The sequence below is a fragment of the Ochotona curzoniae genome, unplaced genomic scaffold (genome assembly GCF_017591425.1).
Source record: "Ochotona curzoniae isolate NIBS_2020 unplaced genomic scaffold, NIBS_Ocur_1.0 scaffold_4506, whole genome shotgun sequence".
NCBI classification, from domain to species: domain Eukaryota; kingdom Metazoa; phylum Chordata; class Mammalia; order Lagomorpha; family Ochotonidae; genus Ochotona; species Ochotona curzoniae.
In genome coordinates this window covers 44492886-44515088 of record NW_024467119.1, presented here as the reverse complement: position 1 = coordinate 44515088, position 22203 = coordinate 44492886, and the positions used below count along the sequence as shown (strand labels likewise).

At 52.4% G+C, this 22203-nt stretch overlaps 1 protein-coding gene across 1 annotated transcript in view; it reads right to left on the bottom strand.

The window, feature by feature from the left end:
- Positions 1–603: 603 nt before the first annotated feature.
- Positions 604–22203, bottom strand: part of HADH (hydroxyacyl-CoA dehydrogenase) — a 32782-nt gene continuing 11182 nt past the window's right edge. The window contains exons 2-8 of the mRNA XM_040966798.1: positions 17786–17914; positions 14838–14995; positions 11660–11786; positions 8996–9085; positions 6020–6092; positions 2557–2673; positions 604–1425 (exon numbers count right to left, since the gene is read on the bottom strand). Of these exons, the coding sequence (XP_040822732.1) occupies positions 1307–1425; positions 2557–2673; positions 6020–6092; positions 8996–9085; positions 11660–11786; positions 14838–14995; positions 17786–17914 (813 nt within the window). The 3' untranslated portion in view covers positions 604–1306. The remainder of the gene's footprint in view (positions 1426–2556; positions 2674–6019; positions 6093–8995; positions 9086–11659; positions 11787–14837; positions 14996–17785; positions 17915–22203) is intronic.

Sequence of the window (22203 nt, the reverse complement as noted above, 5' to 3'; positions counted from 1 at the left end):
GCATGCTGTCTCACTAAGTTATGAAATGATATATTTTTAAAGGTTAGGTCATTAAATCAAGAAGAAGCTCTCTATGACAAAGAACCACAGTCCAGGAGACCACACAGGGATGTCCACTTAGGGCAAAGTCTGGGCTGGTTCTGTGAGTTGAGATTTTTGAGTATACAAGTTTGTATTTGGTTTATCCTCAAACCCAGATCTAATCTGGGCACTGTGACAAACTAATCTAGTGCCCCTGGGCACACCACTTAGGCTAATGCAGCTACTGAACCCCAGGACTTCGAGCCTTGCTCCCTGTCCATGTCTACCCTGGAAGACACATCCTCCAGTCAAAGGTTTGGGTCACACTAGTTTACTCTGTCAGCAAGGGCAGGTGCTCCTCCCAAGGGGCTCCCATGGCTTTGGACAGTTGCTGCCATCCTGGTCAGAAGTTTGGGTGTGTAGGGGTGACAGCTGCAGACAGGGTTCCCATAAACACCTCTGCCCTTCCTTCCCCATCCCTGCCACTTTACAAAATAACAGGCCAAATATGACAGGCTGGAGCTTCCGCCTAAACCATTCACCTACAATCCCTCCTACAATCACTAAGGCACATCACCATGGTAAGTCGTACATGTTTATTTCAATGTAAATTTTTACAGATGAAAAGAAGGCACTTTATTGGAGTCCATTGTTGGGCAGTTTGTAGCACTGATTTCTCGGGAAAAAGAGACGGCAACCATGAGACCGTAGCTCTGGATGAGCAGGCACAGAGCCTCTGCCCACACACCGAGCACCTTGGGAGGGCCCCACCTGCGCGGTGGCCACAGCTAGAGGTCGACAGTGCTGCCGATGAACATGTGCCCAGGAGGCAGCAGGTGGCTCGGAGCTGCCAGTGGCCACGTGCTGTGAGAAGGCAAGATGCAGTGCTATGTGCAGCCACTTCCCGGCCACTCTGTGTCATGCCAACGGCTTGAGGCCCTCCCAGTGTGGCCATCTAGGCATGTGCGGTCCTTTCACAGGGAACGAATTCAGGTGATTCTTCATGACAATGACAAGGTCCCAAAGATGGATGCTCTAAGGCGTCAGGGTGAAGAACTTTTTTTAGAAAATACACAGAAAGAGATTTTTCTAAAAGGCAAAGATTATTCTCTACGGAAGAATCCGTGATCACCATTAAGTCATGTACAGATATTTGATTGAAAGATTACAGTCAAAACGCATTCAAGACTGCGTGAGGGTGCTGCTCGGGCAACAGTCCCCCCACGGCCCACAGGGGAGTGGGCTGGCCCGCCCTCGCTGTGTGGGTCCACAGCCCAAGGCTGAATCACTTGTACTTGTAATACCCTTCTCCGGTCTTCTTGCCAAACTTCTTCTCAGCTACCAGCTTATTCATGGACTGGCTGGGCTGAAACAGGGGGTTCTTCGAGTCCATTTCATGCCACCCTGTTGGGAGAAGGGACAAAGCGATGGGCATCCCTCTGGTCGCATGGCCAAGGTTATGCTTGCGCGGCTGCTTTAGCCCCCCGCCCCCAGCCTCCTCCTGAACAGCAGTAAAGTCCAAGGTGACCCACAGAAGCCGTGGATTCACCGGGAGTGCTCCTAGAACACACGTGGAAGCCTGGAATTCTGACCTCCTGCCACACAACGTCTCCCAGGCCCCGCCTTGCTCCTCTCCCAGATCCACACCTAACCGGCCACTGTGAAACTCAGGGGTGGCCCCATGCCTCCCACTCTGGTGTTGGTGACAGGACCCTGCCTTTGCTGCTGCTACTTTTGAAGAGATTCAGGTTAAAATGGCTGTGCACTTCACTGCAGTGCAAGGGCCACAAGTCAACTCTGTCAGATCCGCTCACTGGGGGACGCAGGCGCGGGGTGCACCAGGCCTGCAGGTGTGAGGAGTGCGACTTCCTGTGAATCTGTAACCAGTTCATTGCTTCAAAGTCAGGTTAAAAAAAGGGTTACCATCTCCTGTTTAAGAGTCAGCAGGCAGCCACATTCCTCCTTCTCTTGCCATCTCCAATCACTAACGTGAATTTTTAACCTGGGGTGGTTTGGAAGTGGCTTGTCCGCTAAAGGCTTACAGCAGGGAGCCTGGTTCCCTGTGCGGCCTGTCGGGGCAGTGGGGCCTTTATGATGGGGGCAGGGCCGATGGAGACTTGGTCATGTGGACTGTGGTCGGCAGGGATCAGGACTATATGGCTAGTAGCTTGAGCCTCCTGACACTGGATTAGTTTGGGGTGAGGGGGAGTGTTATATAAGGAGACACCCCCTCTCCCATCTCTGCCACAAGCAGCCGTCTTCTTGACTGCTTCTCCTCCACCTTGTGACTCTGCCAGGGGACCCTGACCAGACGTGGTGCCGCCAGGACTTTCCCAGCCACAGGGGTCACCATCCAGATAAGCCTCCTATTTGTACATGTGACCCAGCATCTAGGGCTCAGTTATGGCAATCCAGAGCGGGCTAAGGCACCTGGTGAAGCAGGGCTGTGGGTGATTGATGGGGACCCCTGATGACACTAAGTCATGGCTGAAGGAGACAGCTTCAACACACAGATTGCAAAGTTCCAGTTCCTACCGTCTATGATGAACTTCGTAGTATCTAGCCCCACGTAGTCAAGCAGCTCAAACGGGCCCATGGGGTAACCAGCTCCCAGCTTCATGGCAATGTCAATGTCCTCCTTGGACGCGTCGCCTGAGCAGAAAAACACAATGCTGAGCCACCTTGCCCACGACTCTTCTTACCAAGGCGGAACCACAATGACCAGGATTGTGTAACGCACACGTCCCCCAAATGTCTGCAGGCACGACAGCACAGGTTGGGTACGACTGTCTCAGAACAGGGAATAACCTCTCCTGGATTCAGAACACCCTGGCCTTGCATGCAGAGTGAGAGGGCCTGTGGGTCTGGAAACAGTGGCTCAGGAATCAGGAATTAAAAGATGATTCGATGCTAGAGCAGATCTTCTATTTATAGATGGGCACTTTTAAAAAAAGGAATTACTAAGCTTCCTGGTTTTATACATATTGTATATTTCTTTTTTAAAAAAATATTTATTTTTATTAGAAAGTCAGATTTACAGAGAGAAGGAGAAACAAAGATCTGCCATTCGCTGGTTCACAAATGGCCACAACAGTCAGGGATGAGCTGACCTGAAGTTAGGACCCAGGAGCTTTTTCTGGGTCTCCTATATGCGTGCAGGGTCCCAAGGCATTAAACCATCCTTGACTGCCTTTCCAAGAGACAAGCAGGGAGCTGGATGGGAAGTGGAGCAACCAGGACATGAACCAGCGCCCATATGGGATCCCAGCGCACTAGACTACTGCACTGGGCCCATACTGCATATTTCTTTGCCATCTTTCTTGGTGTTGTGGGTCCCCAGTGTGCTGGAGCCGCCGTCACAGGTGGTGCTGTCAGGGTCCTGAGGACACGGAGACAAGGGTCACTGGGATTCCCCTGACCATGCTGTCCTTGGGACACAGGTGGTCTTCACCAAAAGCCACCTGTTCCCTTTCTCAGAAATGGAACAGCCTTCATTAGGTAGCCATCTAGAACCTTGGTTCGCTAAGGTGATTAAAGCATAACTTGCTCATTTTGTTGTGGGCTACATTAGTAGCAGCAGGATGCTGACGGACATCAGACACCTCGAGACATCAGGATTTGTGCTGTGGGTCGTGGGAACGCAAACACCATCACCTCTATCGCCGCCCCCCCAGGCAGGTTTGCTCATTTGATTTTTATTTGTATCTATTACACAGTAGTATCCAGGGACCCTGGGGCTTTGGGAAATGCAAAATGAGTACTCTAGGAACTGCTGGCAGCTTGAGCAGCTTGGAGGAGCAGCCCAGGGCAGGGTTCTCCCACGAGAAGGCCGCCTCAGCCTGCTTCCAACTTGCCCAAAGCCACGTGACCAAATTGGTTTCCTCAAGGAAACTGATAACTCTGGTTTCATAGATTCAAAAGATTACGGGGCTGACTTTGTAGCACAGATCAAACTGATGACCATGACACAGGCATCCCATGCAGGTGCCAGCTCAAGTCCTGGCTATTCCACTTCAGATCTAGCTACCTGCTATTGATCCTGGGAAGGCAACAGAAGACAGCCCAAGTATTTGGGATCCTGTATCCATGTGGGAGACCATAATGGAGTTCCAGGTTCCCGGTTTCAGCCTGGCCCAGTCCTGGCTATTACAACCACTTCAGGGGTGAACCAAAGCAAGGAACACCTCTCTCTAACTGCCTTTCAAATGCAATCTTTCAGGAAAATATGAAGATATAGCACATCACAAAAATAAAACCTAAACTATTAAAGTCAACCAAGCATAAGTCTTAGAATTCTGAGTACAGAGCAATAGAGGCAATAAGTAAATAAATAAATAAAATACAACTATGGTGTATTTTAAAGCAAAAATTCCAGAACTTTCCCTTTGCCAAGCACTTTCCTGAGAATCTGACACCTGCTTGCTGGGAAATGTGTGAACATCTACCCTAGGAGTTCACACACATCTATTCCACCTGTCCCAGAGCAAAGCTCCTCACCCCAGAATGGGCCGCAAGGAGCCACCTCCACGGACTGCCGGAGCTGCGGGCTGGCCTGAGAGCATTCCCAGCATTCTCACTGGCTCATTGGCTCCCCCTGTCGGCTATCACCAGCACTAACAACAGAGGCTTCACACAGCAAGGCCCAGGAAGGAAAGGCCACTGTTCCCTACTCCTCAGTACTTTCCTATGGGAGCGGTGACAATGAGGAGGGCCCAGGCACTGCCCACTTAAACGGGCACAGTAAAAGAAGTGTGTTCCATGCCAGAGAAGAGGGGAGAGTAGGTGGCACAAGGATGGGCCATAGCATGTTAGGATGGCAGAGACTGCGCCCTGTTGGGAGTGCAGGAGTAAGCATGGCAGTGGCAGGTGACAGCACAGAGCCCACTGCAAGGTGGGGAGGCTGGGGACAGGTGACACACAGTGGCCAGGATAGGATCACAACATCCGAGGACCTGCTAGCAGCGACAGCCCTCCTGAGAACTAACCCTGTGGCCCCGACACTGCCCTGCTTGGGTCGGGGAAGAGCAGACGGGAGACACGCCTGAGGACACACCTCTCCTGGGGACGGTGTGTGTCCGCTCCCATGTGCTGCTGCACAGCTCACTCAGCACGCACGCATGCACGCATGCAAAAGCCTTTCAGGGAAGGGCGGAGCGCGCCACGCTCCCTCTGAGCTGTAATTAGGTGCGTTTGTTGATAGATAAACACAGAAGTGTTGGTTTGATCTTGGAGCAAAAGTGAGGCAATTGCTTCCATAAAGCAGAAAGAAAAAGTTTTAATATTTAAAGCAGATTTGGAAGGAAGCAAATGTGCTTTCATCTCTGCGCAGAAGAGCCGATGTAAATGTTTTGTTTCAGAAATGACACTGTCAGCACTGAGTGTTGGTGAAGGAAGTAATTGGAAACAATTACACGGGCTTGTTTTCGGGTCCGATTAAGGCTCGTCTGCCTCTGACACAGACCGTGAGTTCTGCCACAGACGGCGAGGGAAGCGGGCTGGGAGCATGTGCAGCCAACTGCCCTCTCAATCAGACCCTACAGCTGCTCATTCTATTTCTATGGAGAAATCAAGGTGTCTGTTGTTCCAATACTCGGAGAGAAATCTTGCAGAGGCCTTAAATCAAGTGCCTCATGGCACATTCAGACAGGATGGACCTAGGGCTCCCATTCCTGCCATACCACCCGAGGGTCCCTGACTTCCGGTCGCCTGTAAGACAGCATGAAGTTTAGAGCCTTAACGAACATTAGGCATCGCCCATCCTGGGACACAGACAGCATGACCATTCTGTGTGCGGGAGGTCCTTGGACCAAGAACAGACGTCAGAGTGGCCAGGCTGGGGTGGGCCTGCTGAGCCACTTCTCGGAGGCTTCCCCACGAACCTGGACTTTACCCAGTCAGGGGACGGAGGCTGCATCCCAGCCCTCCCCACAGAGCCCCCAGAGCCTCCGTCGGCTCTGGGGCTGGGCCCAGCTGCTCGTGGCCTGTGGGGCACAGGTACCTCGTTCATACAGCCGGATCGCTTCCATGAGGTATGGCACCAGGAGACGGTTCACTATAAACCCAGGAGTGTCCTGTTTGAGGGAAGAGAAAAAGAAAGGCTGGCTGAGTTTTTGTTAAACTATTGTCTCTGGTGGAGTCCCTAGATTGCTGTAGTCTTACCCTGGATTGCACTGTGCATTTATCAAGGCAGCGTTATCATTTCCTCATCAAAACCCAAGGAGTGGGCAGTAGCAGGATAGCCCCGTGACGCACGAGGGCACCAGGACACAAGGCCACACAGCCCGTATGTTGGAACCCTCGCCTTGCTCCTGCGCTCTCCCCATCCGTCTCCACGTGAAGACACATTCCAAGTCGTTGAGCACTGTTCTTCCGTGTCAGGTGGGGTCAGCTGCGAGAGCACAGGGCAGAGGCAGGCCAGGGCCCATGTTGCCTCCCACGGGGCCGTGCACTGAGATGCCCCTGCGAGCAACACCGAGTCTGTGTGGATGTCGCAGAGCAGCAGGTGCACACATGGCCGGACAGGGCATCGCCTCCGACGTGCAGCGTGCTACCACACTGAGTGCCACAGGCTACGGGAAGACGGCGGCACGATCTGTGTGTATCAATACGTCTAAACACAGAAAAGGTACCAGAGATGATGGGCACTGACCGCGGCCTGAGCCTGCAGGCCCTTCAGTGGCCCTGGCCCACCTGTGAGTGAGTGGAGAGTGAATGTGAGGGCCTGGACCTTCTGTAGACTTTAATTCCACTACTCTACAGTTACAAAAAAATATGATTCTTTCTTCATTAACAAGTTAACCCTAGCTTATGGTTGCTTTTTTTTTTCAATTTACAAACTTGAATTGTTTTATCCCAGGCTCATTAAAAACACTTGAATTAAAAGACAAACATGCTGAAAGCTGTACAAGATAAACACATATCGGCCAGCGACACAGTCATTTATTGTTAGGGGTCAAGTACAGTACACCGTGAGCATCCGCGCACACGTTAGCTATGGAATCACAGCGAGACCAAGTTCTGGAACAACTGATGAACAGTTTGGCAAGCCCGGAGCACTCCTGTCCTGCAGTTGCTATGGCAGCTGTGACGGGAGGGGGACGCGTCGCCCACGTGTTGACGGTGATACACTGAGGGCTGCGCGGCCTCTCGGCACAGCGCGGCCTCCGGCTCCTGCACCTTGCATAAATGCTGCTCCCTCCCACAAAGAAAGCACAAACTGGGGACGGAGCGCAACCACAGCTCCGTTCCTAACGCGATTTTGTAAAAACAAAACAAAACAGGTAACTCAAAACCACAGAACCAAACACAAATGGACGTTAGAAAACGCAAGTCCCAGGAGCACGACACCCCTGGACCAGTGGACCACGCCTGCCTTTGGTCACTCAGCAGCTCAGCATCACATGGTCTACTTGAGATCTCCTGACCAATGGGACTGAGCTCAAACTCCACAATGCTGTGGCGTGGGCCCTACGAACTGTACTGGCATCGGACGTCCTGGCTGAGAAGGCAGACGCCTGGAGCAGCTGTGTGCTCTGGCGGAGAAGCTCTGCTTAGACACAAGCATCCCAGACGGGAGGGCCTGGCTGCAGCGCTGCCCTGCGCTGGTTCTGGCTTCCCGCTAACGCACACCCCGGGAGGCAGCAGGCGCTGGCACACCGACCACACGGGAAGCTGGGATTGGGGTTGAGGTCCCCAGTTTCAGCCCAGCCCAGCCTTAGTCACCACAGGCACTCGGGGAGTCAATCAGAGAATGTCAGCTTGCTTTCCCATTTCCTACTCCTCAAGTCGAAGTCTTAAAAAGGAAGATGACTGGCCCCGGCATGGTAGCCTAGTGGCTAACCTCGCCTTGCATGCACTGGGATCCTGTATGGGTGCTGTATGGGTGCTGTTCGTGTCCTGGCTGCTCCACTTCCTTTCTAGTTCCCTGTTTGTGGCCTGGGAAAATAGTAGAGGACAGGACAGGCCGAGGTCTTGGGACCTGCATGGGCTCCTGGCTCCTGCCTTCAGGTCAGCTCAGCTCGTCATTGAGGTCACTTAGGGAGTGAATCAGTGGAGGAAAGATCTTTCTCTCTGTCTCTCCTTCTCTCTATAAATATGACTTTCTAACAAAAATAAATCTTTATAAAAATGATTTATTTAGAAAATTTTTAAGAATATAACACTTTATGACAATTGCCCTTTAGAAAATTGCAAAATCTTATAGAAGTAGTCTCTAAACTTTTAACTTCTAAGTTTATGGAGCTCATAAAAATTACTTATTGATTGATTGAAAGGCAGAAAGACACAGACAGACCCAGAGCCCTCCCATTGGCCGTGTCAGCCCCAGAGGCCCAGGAAAGCCAGGAGCCTGGACCTCAAGCCAGTTCTCCGTGGGAGCGCCAGCGGGGCTCAATTGCTTTGGGGAAGCTGGAATTGAGCAGATCCATCAATCCTGTATGGACCGTGGGGACCCTATGTGCTGTGCCAAATGCCAGCCCTGCTCCCTAATGGGGTGGGGGCGGTTCCAGAAGTAACCCAAGTGATACATGTTATTTCGGCAGCTGGGGTCAGGTGCTCTGGCCCACTGGGTAGTTTAATGGAAGTCAAGCCTGCTTCTTATGAACACAAAACAAACACAGCGCAACAGAGTGCCACCTGGGCCAGGCTGGATTCTCTGGTAACCGCCAGTGCAGCTCTCCGCGGCAGGAAAGCCCTGCTCTCTCACTGGGGAGGTGTGTGTCTACCAGGCTGTTCTGGACACGGGGGGTTCCTGATTGGCAGGGGTCCCAGCAGCAGAGAAGCCTGAAGGGGCAATAGCAGCTATTGAAGAAAACACGGCCACTTGTGAACACGGCCTCCAGCCCCACTCAGGTCGGCTTCAGCTGGCCCTCGGAGTCTCCGCCCGTGCTCTCCCAGGGCACACTCCAGCCCCACATCTCACACACTTCTGTGACGCTAATTCTACCCGGAAGAGAGCGGGCTACCCACACCCTACCTTGCAGGAGACAGGATGCTTCCCGATGGCTTTGGTGAAGTCCACCAGGGACTCGAATGTCTTCTGGCTGGTCATGGGGGTCTTGATGATCTGGAAACGCAAAGTAGGGAGTCAGCCAACATCCTCCCATGGCAAGGGCACATCGCTACCAAGGGTGACACAGGCAGCGCAAGAGACTGTTCGCTTTAGCCCAGAAGTAGGGGACGGCATGTGTAACCAAAGGTCCATTTAGGGACAACAGGGTCCTACATCATGCACCAAAACAAAACTGAAATGTGAGAGAAGACAGACTGTGTGAGTGTGCATGTGACTGTTCTACCAGCGTTATCTTTGAGGCAGACCTGGGTTCAGTTCTCAGCTACACCACTTCTGGGCTGTGTGACCCTGGGCATCTTTCTTGAGCCAGAAGTGACACGGACTCACTTGAGTCAGCCGGAGGCACGAGGGGAGAAGGAGATGAGAGGAGGGGGTGCGGCAAGAAGTACAGCTGCTGGCAGGTGCACAGGGTTCAGTGAATGCTGCCTTTGCTGCTGCTGTACCCATGGCTGCTAATCACCGCCAGCTGGTAACTGGAAGGCTAGGAAAGTGCGACAATGCCCTCCAAGCCCTCCACAGGGAGCCCACCTCCTCCTGGCCCAGAAAGGAGGCCCCGGAAGACAGAGTGTTCCCCGTGGGTCCCTGGTCCCTAACACTCCTGGAGGAGTGTGCCTCCCATTCCTCCACCTGTCTCATAGTGGCCCCACGGGCCCAAAGCCCTCCTGGGATGAGAACCGACTCAGCTTGCAGACGAAGCCTGAATCCACAGCGCACAGGGCAGCCAGGTGCTGGGCAACAGACGCGGGACCTGGCATGGTGTGCTCTCCCTGTACGCTGAGGGATGAGAGCTGGGAATGGCAAGACCCGGGCAGCTGTGAACTACTTTAATAGGCAGTCAAGGACCTCCACTGTGGATACCAAGGCTAGCCCAGATTCTGCACCACAGTTGGCATCCAGGAAGCGGGCATGGTGACAGCTGACACGCCCTGCCTTTGGGGAGAGCTCCCTACTCCGCAAACCGCCAGCTGCACAGGTGTGACGAGACTAGAGGGCTGCACTCCTGCACCCTCTGTGGCCTCGCAGTGGGGGCGTGGGGACAGTAAGGGGCATTGGAGTGCAGTGAGAACCAGGTGCCTTGGCACGGGAGAGGCAGCGCAGGCTGAGCCAGCCCAGCTGGGCCATGTAGGGAGCACAAGAGGCAGCAGTGCGGTGCTGCCCCACGGGCATGGGAACAGTGTCACACAGGAGCCTTGGCGCAGCATCGCTCACGCACTCGGGCAACAAGCAGCATCATGAGCCGTGCAGCAGAAACCTCAGGGCCTGGGGAGAAGGCAGCACGAGCGGCGCTCTGCGGGGAGGGGAGCCAGCCCAGTGCCCCTGTTTCAGAGAGGCGGGAGAGCATTCCGAGGGCACAGTTCCCGCATTGTGGCAACACTTGCTAAGCTTTCTACACTTCTAGGACAGTGGGCAGACATTGTGAAAAGAACCAAAGTTGAACATAGTAGCACTGGACAGTGACGAATGGACAGGGCCAGGTGCCCTGCAGGTGGACACTCCACTTTACCCTTGGCTCCACCACCTGCTTGGCCCTTCCCAAGCCCCTTCAGCTTCTTTATAGAGGCCACAGGAAACAGGGATGAACTATGACAAGCTAGGCATGGGGTATTAACGGGACACTCGGATTCCTACCGCAGGATGGGCCAGTGGGTATCCCCTTGAGAGAGAGCCCCAAGAAAGTACGGTCATCATTATGACTGCTAAAAAAAGCCATGCATGCTGGCAGCAGGATGAGGGGCATGGGACAGGCACAGGGAGGCAAAGGGGCTGGAGGAGAAGGGAAGGAAGCAGCTCCCAGCCGCGCTCCCAGTCTCTGGGCTTGGCCTGGCTTCACCCGGCAGCATCCCCCACACTTCGCACAGCAGTAACCCCCGCAGCCTCAGGCCAAATGCTGCTTTAATAGCTCCAGTGCCTCAGACCCTGTAATTAGCCCACAGAAATGGCAAGCTGCCACAGTTGGGGGCAAACTGTCGACTCTGCCTCCAACTCCCTCCTGCGCAAGGTCCCCAAGCAGGCTAGCGGAAGCAGCCTGAACAGCCACGCTGGCGGAGGCCCTCACCGGCCTGCAGCCTCATGGGTGGGGGGCTCCAGGGGCCGGGCAGCTGCTCCTCACGGCCCTGGTCACAACACACAAGTGGCACCTTGTCGGCTGATGCTGAGGCACTGGGACACACCCCAGGAAGAGCGGGCAAGGAAGTATCCTGTGGGGCAGGCTACCCACTGTGCGACATGATGCCTGTGTGTAGGGTGCGTCTCCCTCCCCACTAGCTCCAGCACAAAGAGGTCAACGATTTTCCACAGTGTGAGTGTTCCTGCTGGCCACAGCGGGCAAAACCTTATGAAAAATAGACGACAGAACCTCCTGGACCATGGGGACCTCTGCCCCCTCTGACTCTAAGGACAAATCGTGGTGTGAGAAACACAGGCCCCCCGTAAGGCACCTGCAGCAGGCCTTGAGGGACAGAGCAAGGCAGGGCTGGGCAGGACCGGGCCAGGACAAGGTGAGGCAGGGCTAGGGCAGGGTGGGGTGAGGCGGGGCAGGGCAGGGCAGGGCACAGCGGGCTCACTGACCTCCACGAGCTTCATCATGGGCACCGGGTTGAAGAAGTGCAGGCCGGCAAAGCGGTCCTGCCTGGTGGTGGCATTGGCCATGCTTGTGATCTGCAAGGAGGAAGTGTTGCTGGCGAAGATGGTGTGTCTGCGGACAGAAGAGCAGGGGCGTCAAGGGGGGGGGTCTCCTGCTGGGATCCCCACGGTGCCTGCCACCCGCAGCCTCCACTGCCGGGGAAAGGTGAATCTCACACCAGGCTGAGGTCAAAAGACCCCAGTTTTCTTGAAAACTTGAAATTCTAAGTGAAGTATCTCTTCCAAAGGAACACTAAATCTTCACCCATCCTTCCTTAATTTTCAGGGACAAAATCTCTCCCGTCTACTTGTGTTACTTAGTTTCCTGGTACACAAGGGAGAAGAGGCAACTAACTGGTCAAGCTACTTAGTCAACCTCCATCAGGAATTCTGAGTGATAAATACAGAAGAGCGGGCAGGAACGCGGGACCGCGGGCACCTGAGCTCAGACTCAGCTGTACATAAACACCTAAATCCCCACTGAGAAATAGCTGATGGCAACTTTCCTTTATATGAGAATGAAGAGGAAGACACAAGGAAACCAACATGGACCAAAAGAAATTTTTAAAAAAGAGTGTTTCAATTTGCACAGGTAGACATGGGAGACTGGATGAGACAGATCTATATTTTGCTTACAAAATCTTCTATGTGGCTCCGGCAAGGTAGCCTAGTGGCTAAAATCCTCCCCTTGCACGTGCCAGGATCCAATATAGGTGCCAGTTTGTATCCCAGCTGCTTTACTTCCCATCCAGCTCCCTGCTTGTGGCCTGGGAAAGCAACAAAGGACGGCCCAAAGCCTTGGGAACCTGCCCCCATGTGGGAGACTGGAAGAGGCTCCTAGCTCCTGGCTTTGGATCAGCTCAGCTCCAGCTGTTGCGGCCACTGGGGGAGTGAATCTGTGGATGGAAGATCTTTCTGTCTCTCTGTCTCTCTGTGTATTCTCCTTTCAACAAAAATAAATAAAGCTTTAAAAAACTTCCACATAAAACAGTACTTATCAATTCTAAAAAAAAAAGCCCACACTGACTTAAACCGAATTTAACTCTTAAGAGTCCATAACTTTTCTGAAATTAGTATAAGTAAATATTAGAAAAGAAGGCTACAGTGCCAACAGGATAGTCAAGTGTTTTGCTAGCCTTATGGTGAAGCCAGGCAAGACTTTTGGGTTGGCCTCTGGCGCCACCTTGTGGATAAATGTATACAGGCTGGCATGACGTAAATCTCCAACACAGGTGCAGCAAAGCCAAGCCCCCCTTACTGAAGAGTCTTTGGGTTCCTGTGCAGCCACAGGGCGGCAATACGATCTAGGGGATATCCCAGCAGGTGGAAGGAGACACGGCAGCAGAAGCAACCAGTGACGGGGAGAGGTGTGAGACCTGGGGAGAGGTGTGAGGCCTGGGGTGAGGTGAGACACCCCGGCAGGTAGGGACAAAGATGAAGACACCTTTCTCCAACAATGGCCAGGACGATTCTCTTCCTCTCTCTTCTTTTTTTAAAATTAGATATTTTAAAGGTTTTAAACTAAGAGATTGGTAAGTGGTTTGCTCTTTTGTGTGTGGCTAACATGGTGCTCTCTCTCTGACCTGCACACAGAAGCAGGCTGGGGCAGATGGGGATCAACGCAGGCCCAACAGCACCTCCACACTTCCCTTAATGAGGGCTTATTCTGGGGTTAGTGCTGTGGCATGCCATGTTAAGCCACTGCCAGTCACATATGGGCAAGGGTTCGAATCCCGGCTGCTTTACTTCCGATCCAGCTCCCTGCTAATGGACCTGGAAGTAGCAGCAAGCAGCCCAAACGCTTGAGCCCCGGCCACCACACTGCCTTCTGCCTCATGGCGTCAGTGCAGCCCCAGCTGCCATGGCCACCTGGGCAGTGACTCAGCAGACGGAAGGCTGTGCTATCTCTATTCCTCTCTGTCCACCTGCCTTTCAAATCAATCAATCAAGCAAGCAAGCACGCAAGCAAGCAGGCTTTTTTTTTTTTAAAGGGTTATTGGAAGATTAGCAATGTATTTAATTTGCCACCTTTCTGTAAGGCATTCTACGGGGCACTCAGATGCAAAAAGGGGACACTGAGGCCCAGTTGGCTGCACAATGCTGTGGGATCAGAGCCCAGTCCTCGTGTCTCCAGGGTCCCCAGGAGGAGATGTCTCTGACCCCTACCTGCTAGGTCAGGCTGCTCTGACTTCCTTCACACAAAAAGGGCCTTACCTTCCAGGGACAATACCCCACATACTCCTGGGAACCCCGCAAACTCATGACTGTGTCAGACCATCTTTTGTTTCTCTGAGACTTTGGTATGAAAAAAACCTTCACTCTCTTGCATGTACCAAAGGGAACGAGCAGCACAAACACGCAGACGTTGGCGAGCCTGGAGCCCAGGACACGAAGCGGGCAGGGGACAGAGAGGGATGGGAGAGGACACGAAGGGGGCAGGGGACGGAGGTCACTTGGTGGGAGGTGGGAAGCCAGTGTCAGCTCCTGCTTCCTGTGGGCCCCTTGCCACGCTGTTCATCTTTGCTCCATGCACTGATTCAAGGGAAATGTGAATTACATTTTCTTTTCCCAGAACCCAACTGCAAAACCTAGCAGTAAGTGTACGTCAGAACAGCTGCTTACAAAACAACTCCACGCGTGCTTGGTGATGGCCGGGTTGGACACTGAGCTCGGTGCAGGGCAGGCTGTCTGACGGCCAGAGGCAAAGTCCACTTGGACAGGTGTCGTGAGTGCTTTCAAGCGTCACCTCTGTTTACCATAAAGCCAGGTGACAGTGCCAGGATGTCCTCCGGCAGTGTCTCCTCTTCTTCTACCCTGCCTGGCCAGGATCTGTCACTTCCTGAAGGCTGGCAGGTCTGTTACCACTGCACCCAGATAAAGCTCAGGGGAAACCGAGAGCGACTCCCTTCAGTGAGCACTGCTCTGTCTGCCGCCCAGGGAGCGAGGAGGGCGGGCAGCCACTCAGGGAGCTGCCCGGGGAGCCCAGAGGCCTGTCCCCGGGAGATCCCTGTCCCTCGGTGACCCCTGTCCCTGGGAGATCCCTCGGGCTAAGCACGGCTAACTCTGCCCTCACCAGCGCGGGGAGGGAGCCCCGGGGCCGGCACGCTCCCCTCACGGCACATACTCAGCGGCAAACTTGTCCAGCCTCTGGAAGAGCTCGTTCTTCACCTGCAGGTTCTCCACGATGGCCTCCACCACCAGGTCCGAGCTGTGCACCACGGACGCGGCATCCGTGCTGGTCGTGATGCTGCTCAGGGTCTTTTCCACGAAGCTGGCGCCAGCCTGAGACGGTAGGGGTGGGGGGAGAGAGAGCGCTCAGCCGACAGGACACTGTGCGCTCCGCTGAGGGTGCCGGCTGACAGCGAGCACTGCGCTCTGCCGAGGGCGCCAGGGAGACCCCCACCCGACACACTGGACCGCGTCTCCATTCTTTTTTTTTTTTTTAAGATTTATTTATTTTGATTGGAAAGGGAGATTTACAAAGAGAAGGACAGAAAGATCTTCCATCTACTGATTTTCTCCCCTCACTCCACAAGTGGCTGCAATGGCCAGAGATGAGCTGATCGAAGCCAGAAGCCTCTTCCGGGTCTCTCACATGGGTGCAGGGTCCCAAGGCTTTGGGCCATCCTCCACCGCTTTCCCAGGCCACAAGCACAGAGCTGGATGGGGAGTGGAGCATCTGGGAACATGAACTGGCATCCGTACTGGGATCCCAGTGTTTGGAGGTAGAGGATTAGTGAGTCATAGCTAATTTTGGGGGTGCTGGGCCTATGCCCCCATTTCTGAGATCAAAATCCCTCCACCTTTACTTGTTGCAGCAGCTTCTCAATGTACTTCCAGATACCACGACCACCTACGATCACTGCTACCTGGGCGACGACAACCCTCGTGGTGCAGCCCCCAGCGGCCTCTGCTCCTGGCTGCACTCCGCCTGCTCTGAGGGCACAGGAAGCCTGAGGTCGGCCTTGCTGGGGAGGCAGGCAGCAGGTGATGCCCACACACCTGGGGCCCTGCCATCCACACGAGACACCGTGACTGAAATCCGGGCTGGCCCAACCCTGGTTAAATGTGGTCGTGTGCAGAGAGAACCACAGGATGGAAGAAGAATCTTTCTCTCAGTCTGCCTTTCAAGTAACATGAAAGTAAATCTTTTTTTTTTTCAAAAAGAAATATGCAATGAGGAATTTTTCTATTGGCTGTGTTAGAAAGTAGTAAGAGGTAAAATTAATTTTAATGAACCCAATATAACAGCTACTATCACGTCTCTGTAATCAATGTCAGCACACTGAGATACTCGTATTCCTTTTCCTCACTGAGCCTTTAGGATCGGGTGTCTGTTTTGCATGCCACAGCAGGTCTCTCTGGAGCAGTCACATGCTTTGTGCTCCCCAGCCACTGCCGCACACGCATCAGCACAGGGCTGGGACACCTACTTCAGGCGGGACACCCAGTCCTGGCAGAGAGAGGCTCAGGAGGGGCTGCAGTGAGGTGTGGAGCACCCAAAGCCTGGGGCCACCCTGTCGCTCTCAGGGTGTGACCTGAGCCTCAGCCCAAGGGGCCAGACAGCGCAACAGGAACAGAGCGAGCCAGGGGGAAGTGCAGGCCACCTGGGTTCAGATTTACTCTGTCCCTGACTCCAAGCTCCAGTCCAGGGGTCTTACAGCCCACCTGCTCTTACAACCCCCACCTCATCAGAAGGCCACCTCCATGTGGCCCACTACCACTCAGCATAGAAGAGGATGAGGCTGGTGTTGTAGCATGGTGGCTCCAGCTGCCAAGTGTAGCACCAGCACCCCATGTTGGTACTGGCTGGGTACTGGCTGCTCTACTTCCCATCTGGCACCCTTCCGGGCAGGCAGCAGGGGACAGTCCAAGTGCTTGGGCCCCTGTCCCCATACTGGAGAAGCAGAAGAGGCTCCTGCCTCCCATCTGTGACCTGGCCTAGCCCTGGCTACTGAACCAGTGGATGGAAGACCTCTCTCTGTAATTCTGCCTTTGAATAGAGAAAATAAAGCTTTTTCTTTTTTCTTTTCTTTTTGAGAAAATAAATCTTAAAACAAAACAACGACAAATGAAGAAGCAGGTGAAGGGGATCTTAATCTGTCTGGGAGATTGACTGTTGGGTCGCACCCAGGAGAGCGTAAACAGTCTCTAGCTCCACACCTGGTTTCTGAAAGGACGCCTGGACAACAGGAAACACAAATCAAAATCACATTTCTACTTGACACCTAAGGTGGCTACAATCAAAACACTAAACACAAGAGAAAAGCTCAAGTGGGAGCCGGGGAGCTCCACGCGCCACTGGCGGGACAGGAATGCCGCCATCACTAGGGAGACAGTGTGATGTTTCCCCCAAAGGCTTAACTCGGGATGACCACACAACACAGAAACTCCACTTCCGGGGACACAGAAGTCACTCAGCAGCCAAGGAGAGCAGGTTCTGAGACCCCAAGGAAACTAAAGCCTGCACATTCCAGGGTCGCAGGCGTCAGCTTTAGCAGCTCTGCCACAAGGGCAGCCCCCTCCCCACTCCTTTGGAAAGGCTGGTTAAAGACTGCCAGCTTTATGATTTTAGGCAACTTATGATGACAAAAAAATATAAAAGGTAAGCAGACAGAATCTCAAGCTCTGTCCAGGAAAGCAAAAGAGAGCTGCCCTCCACTTTCTTCCTCTATAAAAAACCGGAGGATCTTCCCCAAGCAATCGAAGATTTTAGCCAAATGATGTGTTTATTATAGTACTCTTTTGAGCTGATAAGTTAAAAAATTACCAACCATTTACACTTCTCCCTACATTTTTTTTAAAAAAAGAAAAACAAAACAGATTTTTCTTAACCCCACCTCTCAATGTTTGTCCAGACTCAGTTCACCATTTGCCCAACTTTCTCAGTGCTATGTCACTGCTTTCTAATCAGCTCCTCTTGAATGTTTAGTGGTTATGATGTGACATTATTCTAAAATTACGGGGAAATGAGGTTCACACAAAGTCTAAAATACAAAAACAAGGAAGGCCCGGTGCCCCTCACGGAGGCGTAGCTTCTAGACAGCACTGGCACGGACAACAAGAAACTACCTTAGGGTCCTCTGCAAACTTCTTCTTTGCCACCTTCTTAAGGCTCTCTTCAATGCTCTTTTTGGATTTTGCCAGGATCTCATCCGTCTGGTCTACCAACACGACCGTGTGGCCGGAGGTTGCAGCCACCTAAACAATCACAAAGAAGAATTTCATTTTAAAACAAAGAAAATGTAAAAGTTACAGAACAAAGTACAGTTTCCCATCCCATCCAACACAGCAAATGGACACAAAAATTAGCCAACCCTAATACACAGCCTTTTTGCTGGACAGTGTCCTAAACCCTGGATGTGGAACACGAGAGACTCCAGACAAACCTATGAAATAGAGAACTGTCCACACACTCACACTGCAGGTGGCAATCCCCTCCTTCACGCAGCACCTCCTCCCGCCGGGGCACAGGGAGATGCCCAGGGACCTGTGTGTCTAAGGAAGGCTGCCCCAGGTTCACACAAGGCTAGTTTAGTTAGAAACAGCAACAAAGCACTTCCTGCTTCATCAGCTTGCCAGTAGCTATAGCAAATACCTCAGGACAGGGGCTGCAGCTAAGCACAGGTCATGGCTTAGGCAAACGTTTATGTTTAAGTGAATCAGTTCAAACCACAACAGGCCACATGGGACCTGTCACAGATGTAACCAGTGCCATGGGCCAGCACAGTGGGCACGCCCCTCAGGGTCTGAGCTCTCTGTGCCACAGCAGTGTGATTGTGCGGGAGGCAGCAGGTGAGTGGAACAAGCACACTGAGGGAGAACAAGATGACACTTAAAAAAAAAAGTCCCAATTCATTGCTATGATGTGAGATATTTAAAGCCAGGCAAGCTAAACCGAAAGCAGAAAACCAGAGGAAAAGAAACAGAATCAAAAGAGCAAAAACCCAAATGTGAGAGGTTCAAATCCCAAAGCAAGTTGTTTAAGGAATAGTTTCAAAGTGGCAAAACAGGTTCTAAAAGCAAGTTCATTACCACTCCACCTAGGGCTTCTCCCCCAGGGCCTGTGCTGGTCTGAGCCTGTGACTTTGTGAGTGGCTCACTATCACCCACACCTGCAAGCTGGACCAGGGCCAGTGGACAGGAAACACTGCCAGACAGGGGTCTGACAGTCAGGATGGGGAGGCGGGAGGAGTGTTAGGGGGGATCTACAGCCAGGGCAGGGGTCTGACAGCCAGGACCGGACCACAGGGCATGAGCCATGTTGACAAAAGGGCACAGGCGAGCAGAGGACCTGCCTGTCAACAGAAGCAGTCCTGGTCAAAGTCAGACAACATCCCCCAGGCAAACATCCACCCTGTGGCCCCAGGGCTCTCCCTGAGGGATCAAAGCCCAAGGGCCAGGAGGCCAGTAACTCCAACCATCAGGCTTGCACCCAAGCTTCCACTGTGGCAGTCCAAGATAAAAAAGGCAAGTGACAGACTCAGAAACCTCTCTCCTGGGGAGGCCTGCTTGCAGAGCTGGCCTCTGCGGGCGTCCACAACGTACATTCCAAGTGCATTCCCACCCCTGCCTGATAATGTGCGTTCTTCTGTGTCCAAAAGGAACACCTGCTGTACTTTGGAACGTATGCCACGCAGAGGATGGCCACACGGCCAGGATTTAAGAAAAACAAACAAACCCTGGACACCGAGTGTCCACTGCAGTCCCTGATGGACATTCCACGCACGCAGTCACAGCATGCTGGGAGTGAAGCACATCTCGGGGGACTGCATGCAAAACCTTCGGGAAGCCCACCGTACAGACCGTCTCCCAGGGCTCTTTGTCCCTACGTGTCTTTGCCTGGGCTCTTCTTGCTGTGACCAGTTACAGTGGGCGGCATGCTGACACGCGGTCCCCTGCCCGTGAGTCACACACCTGTGAAGCCAGAGCCTGGAGATGTTTGGTGGAGACCGCCCCCTCCAGCACAGAACTTAGAATGTCAAGCTCAAATTCTAGTGAGAGCTGTGAAGAAGCAGTCAGTCTATGGGAACCCTGAGGAGCATGAGCCCACAGCCAGGAGGATGAGGGCAGATGGGCACCTGTGAGGCTGGGGCAAACGCAGCTGCAAGGCAGAATCATACCTAGAGAAGTAGTACCTGAACACACTGAAGTAAAACACAAGAGACCTCAGTACTGACTTCCCACCCCAGGTCCTCCTGCACCCTTGCCACAACTTCCTGCACAGAGAAGATCTGGGGCCATCCTTCCCACTGGCACCTAAAGCAGCGCATACATGCAGGCACAGGCCCTCCAAAGAGCTCCTATATCAAGAGGCAATCAAGGATCCCACATGGATGCAGGAACTCAATTGCCTGCACCATCACCATTGCATCCCAGGTGCACATTTGCAGGAAGACTGGAATTTAAAATGGAGTTAGGATTGGACCCATACAGTCCGATGTGGGATGCAGGCATCCCCACTGCTAAACCAAATACCACCTTCCTGGGCTTCTTGGAAAAAATACATTCAACTTCAGCTTTTCTTTCCTTAGCTAATTCACACAGCTGCAAGGAAATATGGGTTACAGTGGAAATATTATAGTGCATTAGATATTCGATATGCATAAACAGAATAGAAATTGCTGCTTAAATCAAGAGTTAGGTCTAAAGAGGAAAACACACACAAAGAAGAGGGCAAATTTTAATTCTCTTTGATCTATCTCTTATTTTATGGTAAATTTCGGAGGTCACAATTTATTGTAGAGCCAAGAGATGGCATGTTTTGAGCATCTACTGTGTACCAAGCTCCCATTTCGCCTTTTCCTAAAGGAAACCTGTCAGTCATGATGACTGCCCTCACCCACACTGCCACCTGCAGGTCACCATCTGCTCCGATCACTGACATGCCAGCAAATCTGTGCAATGTCTCCCTGCTGCTTTCCGCAGGAGCCTGAAGGTGCTGGCCACAAGCCTCCCCACCGGATGCTGCGGGGAAAGGCCAGGGCCCAGGTAGCACTCTCAGCATCAGGGTCCTGCTGTCCCAACCCAACGCAGGACTTGCTTCTTAGTTCCTTTCCAGAAGGTCAGCCCCTGCACTTGTTCCCCAGTTACATGCAGGCCCCTTCCTTAAAACGGCCCTCTCCCAGCCTGCCCATTGGCCACACTGGTGTCTGTCATACCCTGGCTTGAGCCTTTGGCTGCCACTCTTGGCTGATGTCCACCTCTCTTGAGCTAGCAGTGTTCCATGTTCTGTCCCGCAGTCCAATGCTGGGAGCAAATCTTGAACTTCTAGGAAAATCCCTAGAAAGCCCTCAGGGTGTGCTACCTCTGATAACATCGCCCATGTGGCTTGTGTTCTATATGACACATAGCTGGCCTGTCGTGCCTTGCTTGATCTTATTTGTGCAGTTCTCCCAGGTCATTTACTGGTTTGTTATTTGCATTTCTGCAGTTTGTTATCTCAAAAAAAAAAAAAAAAAAAAAAAGACGGAGGGGGGCAGGCACCTGGTACAGTAGTTAAAATGCCACTTGGGTTGCTTGCATCCCATACGGGAGTGCCTGAGATTAAATCCCAGGTCTGTTAGGGTTCCAGTTTCTTGCTGATGCGCTGTACCTTAAGAGACAGTGGGACCTTTCATAGAGAGCCAGATGGAGCTCCAGGCTCCGGGCTTCAGCCTGGCCTAGCCCTGGATGATGGAATAACTGAGAGATAAATCAGCAGGTAGAAGGTCTTTCTCACTCGCTCTCTCCTCCTTTCAGACAAAATTTAAAGCATTTTTCATGAGGTAGTTATTGAACTCTCAAACACACATATCAACAACTGTGTTTGTTATGTGAAAAAGGAATTCATCACACAATCACCAGCCACTATGCCCAGATCCAGAGGCAGGAGCTAGACAATACGATGTCCATCACCCAAATACCACTGGTGACTCCTGGACTTTCTGTAGCATTCAAAGTTCTACCCATTACCGTGTGCCTGCAATTGCTCAATTTTCCCATCACTTTTCTTTCTTCAACCTCTGGCAAGATATTCTTGGAAAATGCACCATAACTTCAAATGATATGCAGAGTATCACAAACAGAAATGCACATTTTGGTACAGATGCAATGTTAAAATTAAACATTCATATATCCAAGTACGTTTCTTTTAACATCATCAGAGAAGGGGAAACACACAGCTTTAATTTCATATAGAACTTTCAGGTTCCCAAAATACACCTGAAGACCCTGGTTTCAAAAACAATGGTCCCTAAACCTTTATGGTAACCCAAAGATCAAATGTTGACAACGAATGTGTGAATGTCGTGTTACAGTATCAAACATTTCAACAGAATACAGTGTTAACTTTCCGTTCAGCTCTTTCAGTGTCACCTCACACCCTGCACAGAGTTCAGGGGCACCTGACTTTTTCAGCACCAGCCCCTCCACTGGGCCTCCAGGTCCATCTCTCCCAGCCCTTAACACATGTTACAACTTCTGAAAGTAACAACTCCAGGTGTCTGTGG